Here is a 6,794-nt window from a genome sequence, read left to right on the forward strand (position 1 = left end):
TAAAAGCATTCTCATAAATTTCATTGGGATTGGGGGCCCAGCGTCGTGAGGGTATCAGTACCCTTTTTAAAACACCTGTCTGTGTCATATATGTTTTTGTGTATTGTGTGTCCATTATTTCGCTACCAATTTTAGAGTTATCCAATTAAAAGTTACGTATTATTGTGTCAATTCTTAGGTGCACCACACAGTGACATTTCTTTTTTTGTCTCTGTACAAACCCTGTTGCTAAGTACTGCGACTATCCTGGGCCCATGACAGAGGATCCTCTCCTAGAATACATTACCCTTCCCTCCTTTCAATAGTCGTCATCCCTCATCTTATACCTCATTTCCCAACCTCTATAGTTGCCACAGCAGTTCACCAACACTTGTGGTCTCAGCCAGAGCACTCCGTTGGTGCTTGCTCTCCATTATCACGCGTTTTTACCGATTGTCCATAGTTTATTTCATTTATCTGCCCTGTTTTCAAATACCACGTGCCAGTGACATGTATACTATCACTCAGCCTTAACAACCCAGTTATCGTTAACTCGGCCCTAAGCCTTTCCCAACGTAACTGCTGTGACTGTCTACGACTCATTGAACTTCCTACAATACCTTTATTCTGTGACTGCAGGCAGACCACAGTGCACCACAGTTGTCCTCCTTACAGGAAGATATTCTGCATGTAACTATGTTGTTTCCACAGCTGTTGAAGGGGAAACCTGTCAGGTTCTTACAGAAACGTTGATGAAGATCATCAATAAAGAATGTGATCGTATTAATCAGGTGGGTTCGCAATACGAGCTGTAATCCGTTTCCCAAATACCTAGATTTTGACATAAGTTCCACTGTCAGGGCTTCATTTGCTGCACAGACAAACAGCAGTTCCGTGAATGATCGGAACTTTTCTTTTCGGTCATAGGTGGGATAATTATTAAATGAAGTCAGTTGTTCTTACCTGTCATCCATATCCACGTCCGGTTTAGTTATGTGGTGGGGACGGGGTTGTGCTTCTGCCTGTCCTCATATTTTATGACTAGGTGATTCATCGAGCCCTACGGGCGCTCTTCACACCGTCGTAAGGGGCTGCGCCCCCTTAATTTGTGAACGTTTGTATATGAGAAATATGGTTAGAATTGTATGAAAGATGGCCTGTATTGCAACTTGGGTGTCCGTGAATCGCGGGAGGGGGGGTCGCGGGGGTGCCGCGAATTGCGGGAGGGGGGGTTGCGGGGGGTGGGGGTGGTTGCTGCGAATCGCAGGAGGGGAGGGGTTGCAGAGAATCACGGGAGGGGGGGTCACGGGGGTGGGTTGCCACAAATTGCGGAAGGGGGGGGGGGGTGCGGGGGTGTGCTGCGAATCGCGGGAGGGGGGGGGTCACGGGGTGGGGTGCCGAGAATCCCGGGAGGGGTGATCGCAGGGGGGGTGGTGTGTGCCGTGAATCGCGGGAGTGGGGGTTGCAGGGGGGGTGTGACGCGAATCGCCACAAGAAAAAATCTGACTAGACTAGATCGCTACGTATGTATGGGCGATCTAGCAAGCCCTGTGTGCTGAGTGATCTGACTAGACTAGATCCCTCAGCACACAAGGCTCATACGCATCGCTACGTGTGTATAACCCTTAAGATAATTCGTAAATCAAACCCATTCGCTTAGTTAGTGAACCTTTACAGTCTTAGAACAATAAAATGCAAATAAGAATGAAACCTCCATTAGGATGTTTGTACGTGAAATCGTCGTGCAGAGAAGGCTACAGAGTATCTTCAGTTGATTATTTCCGTTTAACAATCATGTATCTCCTTTTTTAACCAGATTTTTCTTGGACAACAGAGGGTTAAGCAAGCTATGGCAGAGAGAACACAAGCGCTGGATGATGTTCCGCACATGATATCTTTGGAACAGCACAGAACTGAGCTGCAAAGTAATGCTCTGACTACACTGGCTAACTGTAAACTGAGTCCAGCGATGATAAATGTTTCTCATTTCAATCTTTGGGGCAGATGTATTAAACCTGGCAAAGAGTTAAAGAGTGGATAAAGTGGAGATCATGCACCGGCCAATCAACTCCCAACTGTCATATTTCAAACACAGCTGATTGGCTGGTGCATTACCTCCTTCCACATTATCTCCATTTTATCTCTTCTCCAGGCTAAAGGTCCCCATACACGATGCGATAAGCAGCGTGCAATGCGGCGCGGCGTGATGCAAGCTCCCGCGGGCATCAAATCGCACAGTATAAAAAGTATGTGCTGCCCGCGGATTGCTTTGCATTGCACGCAAAATGCATGCATTGCAAAGCAATGCGCTGCGATCCACCCGACAACGCATCCCATTGCACGCTGCTTATCGCAGCATGTATGGGGACCTTTAATGCATCTGCCCCACTGTGTAAGATGATTGAACAGTCACACATTTCTCACAGAGGGGTAGATGTATAAAGCAGGGAGAAGTGGTGAGCCAGAGGCCATGTGGCACATGGCAACCAATTAGCTGCTCTGTATAATTTTATATTATGCAAATTACAGATGTTATTTCAGTGCTGATTGGTTGCCTTGGGCCACTTCTCCCCTGGCTCACCACTTCTCCCAGCTTTTATTCAAGTGCTGGGATCCCGCTAATTAATAATAATAATAAGTGACGCACTTCCCCCTGGAGCTTGCAAGTGGTACAGGCCAAGCAAAGGACTACGTCAACCATTGTTTACACCGGATGTGTGCAGCCACGGTGAACAGACTTTTCGCCGGGCGCACGCACCAAACATTGTGGGCGGTGGGCCGGGGTACTCGCCCATGGGGATGCCCATCGTTTCATGGGCGTTCCCATGAAAACGCTGGGCAGTCCCATGGTAATCGCCGGGTGACATGGGCGCCGGGGGTGGGCAACTGACATCACAGAATGTCAGCTGCCCGCCCATTTCAGCCCGAATGCATCTTAACAGGTGCATTTTGTGAGTCTTACACACTGTTGTGTCTTGTTCCAGCTCTACATACGAATCTGACGGTTCTCCTCGAGAGGTTTTTGAAAGAATATAAACAAATCAGAGGGATTTCCAGTTGCATGGAGAAGGTATGAATGGTTTGCTCCTATAGTTCATATACAGATATGTCCGCATTCATCGTTGCTGCAGTCTCGCCAAACAGCCTCTCTTGGCACGTCAGGTCTTCTAGCACCGAGCTCTGTTTGCCGGAACGGTTTCTTAAGCTGGGTACAATCTTGAGCGACGGGGTTTCATTCTGAAATCGGGAGATTACCCATACACACCGGAACGGTTTCAGTGTGATTTCCCGACAGTCACAATACCGTCAAATACTGACATGTTCAAAATGGCAACATTCATAAGGCCAACATGGTCAAAATACCGGCATTTAAATTGCCGACATGTCAAAAAAGTCAAGATGTTGTTTTTGTTGTTTTTTTTTGGGGGGGGGGGGGGGGGTGTTTTGGTGCCTGTCAACATAGGTCGACATAAACACCATATACACGTGCCATGCTCCGGGCACACTATTACTAACGCTACGCCCACTTAGATCATGATGTAAGAACAAGATGGTTTCAAAGAAAAATAATTAAAAGCTTATGTTGACTTTTTGACATGTGGACATTTCAAGTTCGGCATCTTGACCCTGTCGTCATTTTGACCGTGTCTGCCAATCAATGTCGTTATTTTGACCGTGTCCGTATTTTGTCGTGAATTGACTGCATGCCACTGGAACGATGTTAATGAAGGACAGCACCTTTGTTGTTTTGTTCTTCATTAACAAGCATGGTGTTGTTGGGTTTGATGTGCTGAACATCAAACATGGAGTTATTGTAAGCGAACGGGGGCGTGCACATATCACGCATACACACTGAGCAATATTGGCCATGTACAGGTCCGATTCATCCGACTGGGCAGCATATCTCCCAGTGTGTACCCGGCAATGCGACTAGGACTCACAAGGAGTCTGTGCTGATTTATCTGATGTGCTACAATGTGGTGGGATACGGTCACTGGGGGATTCTGGGGGTGATTCTGACTCAATCGGTCCCTCGCGTGTTTGCGTGGGGGACCGATTGTTTGCGACTGCACATGCGCATAGGTTTTTACGCGCATGTGCACACAAAGCGCTCACGCAGAAGTCCGGGCAGGGTGGACATTTTGCATATGGGAACGCCCAACGTTGCAAATTGCCGAGTGACGCGGGTGCAGGGGGCCGGGCAGCTGACATCAGCGGATGTCAGTTGCCCGCCCTGTCCTCGCACAGGGTGCGCGCAGATCAGAGACCCCATAGAGGAGGTGTCTCAGATCTGTGAGCACTGAAGAAATCATTCGATGGTCGCCGAATTGATTTATTATGCAAATCGTCCATTTGTATGCCTGCGGGGGTTCGGGGTTGGCGGTAGGGGTGCAGCTGTCCGGGCGGCCCTTGGTGGACTCGCAAGGCTGCGAATCAACCAGAATAAAGGCCTAGGTCAACCCTATTTGGATTGACATGCATTGGGTCAACCACTGAAGGTCATCGGGATTTACATCAACACCTGAAATTGGAGTGCACCGTACCGGTGCAAAATTGGATGCAGTGCACCGATACGGTGTCCATGTTGACACCCAGGACAAAAAAGGGGGGGGGACCCATGTCAACCTATTGACTGTCGACCTTCCCAATGTTGACCTAATGCTCGTGTCCCGGTCCTGTCGATCTTAGGTATGTCAACATTTTGTCTGTGTCGACCTAAGGCCTGTCTACACAATATATGTCGATTTTTAATTTGGTCGACCCAATGACCCATACCCCCAGGAGCTACTGTCATTATATCACTGAGAAAGATGTCAACGTTACCTGCTGTATTCATAGGCGGCATTCTCATCAATATTCACTGCGCGGAGCCCTTTAAAACAATTGGCAAGATGTCCGACCCAGCTATAGAACAGCCGGTCACATTGTTTGCTATACAGGTTTAATAAAACATTCAAATTTCTGTTGGCATATCAGATGGATGTTCTTTCCAGTGAAGACTTGCGGAAGGAAGGGAGAATAGAGCACGTGAAATAAGTACAAAGCTCCTCTCATTGATGATGTACAGACTTTAATAGGTTTCTATATTATTTTGCTTTTGTTCCAGACAGGGGATGTCCAGGATGGGAGAGAGGATACAGACATAACTGGGGTGAGACAGATTGTGATTGCGTCTCAGACCTCCGCACCGAGCCTATCAGGTACATGTGTAATATACAGATAATATACAGTGTTGGTGCTGCAATGCTGTTACTGTATGTGTGCTGGATGTATGGAATTTCATATTAAAAGTAGTTCGGGAAACCTGAGTTGCAAGTTGGGACTACAGCAGGGTTACATTACACAACATTTACAGTACCAAATGTAGCTTCAATTTACTACCACTTTGCCTTGCTTCTATGGCCAACAAGCCCCCCCCCCCTCCAAATGGAAACGAGGGTCCACCCACAATGAGCAGCGCGGGTCACCCCCACAATTCTGCTGTGCTTCCACCTGCCACTCCCGCCCGGCTCCTGGTTGCCACACTGCCCAGCTCCCACTCTCCGCACCGCCACCACCAGGTAAGGCACACTGCGGCACACCTGGTTTGGGGGGAGAAGGAAGGATTACAGTTCGTCAAAACATTAATGATCTCAATCCTGGGAATCCCGGGATTGAGCATTTTTATAATCCTGATTACCGGGATAGAAGAAGTGCCCCGGGACTGGCATCCCTACCCACAATGAGCGGTGAGTGTTCCCCCCCACACTCTGGTACCCCCCCCAAAGGAGCAGCGAGAGTGCTTCCCCCCCCCCAAATTAGCAGGTAGGGGCTGTTCACCAAATGAACAGTTGGGTCGTCCATCTGTCCCCCGATGAGAAGCATCCCCCAATGACCAATAGAGAGGCCCCCCCCCCCCCAATTTGGAGCACCCCCCTTCCATTGAGCAGGAAGGGTCCCGTTTGTTGTCCTCCCCTCAAGGATCAGCAAGGGTCAAACACACACACACACACAAACAATATCAAGCTTGGGTCACCCTGAACAGCCTAGGTGCTTTCTTAATTAACCTTTGAAAGTAATGCTGCCCATACATATGTGCGATTGCATTCGATTCGATCTTGGGTTCGATCTCCCTTGAAGCTCACCATTCGATAAATCGCATGAAATCTGCATTTTAGTGCATTCGATTTTGCATTTGATCATGCGATTTATCGAATGTACCGTGCAATAAAAAAAACTGGCGTTGAATGCTACAAAAAGAACACACAAGATTATCGAACAGATCTTGGAAGATGGGTGGAAGAGGAGGGGCCAGGAAGTGTCCTGAACGCTTCAAGAATTGCACGTCGCCATTTAGAAAAATCGCATGCACACAAAACAGCATTCCACCGCACATAGAGTTCGAGAAATATTATGTGCAGTACATAAGACTTTGAGATGCGACATTCGAGCGGCGTGGCCGCGCATCGCGTCGAATGGTACACATTTTGTGCATAGAATCATTCGATTTCTCTGCCAGATGCGGTCGAAATCGAAGGATTGCATGCGATATCTCACATGTGTATGGGCAGCATATGGTGCTCCAGTTATGTAATATAAATGTGAATAAATTTAACATTGAACCCACAGGAGTGGCTTTCATATACGGGACCAAGATATATAATTGTTTATACTGTATGTGTCTTCTGCAGACTATTAGTATCCCTAGCTGTAACATTCACTGTAGTTATTGTAATGTTGGGCTTTAGAACAACATAATGTTCTCTCTAAATCAAGTCCAAAATGTCCTCGCACAGTGAATGTGCTCTCCTTAGATGTGCAGGAATCAGCATCAA

At 47.7% G+C, this 6,794-nt stretch overlaps 1 protein-coding gene across 1 annotated transcript in view; it reads left to right on the forward strand.

Moving 5' to 3' along the window:
• AKAP9 (A-kinase anchoring protein 9) overlaps positions 1-6,794 on the forward strand; it is a 229,317-nt gene that overhangs the window by 61,096 nt on the left and 161,427 nt on the right. The window contains exons 11-15 of the mRNA XM_083145245.1: positions 691-770; positions 1,796-1,904; positions 2,964-3,049; positions 5,087-5,180; positions 6,756-6,787. Of these exons, the coding sequence (XP_083001371.1) occupies positions 691-770; positions 1,796-1,904; positions 2,964-3,049; positions 5,087-5,180; positions 6,756-6,787 (401 nt within the window). The remainder of the gene's footprint in view (positions 1-690; positions 771-1,795; positions 1,905-2,963; positions 3,050-5,086; positions 5,181-6,755; positions 6,788-6,794) is intronic.

This window comes from Crinia signifera, chromosome 5 (genome assembly GCF_055691185.1).
Source record: "Crinia signifera chromosome 5, ASM5569118v1, whole genome shotgun sequence".
Classification (NCBI taxonomy): Eukaryota; Metazoa; Chordata; class Amphibia; order Anura; family Myobatrachidae; genus Crinia; species Crinia signifera.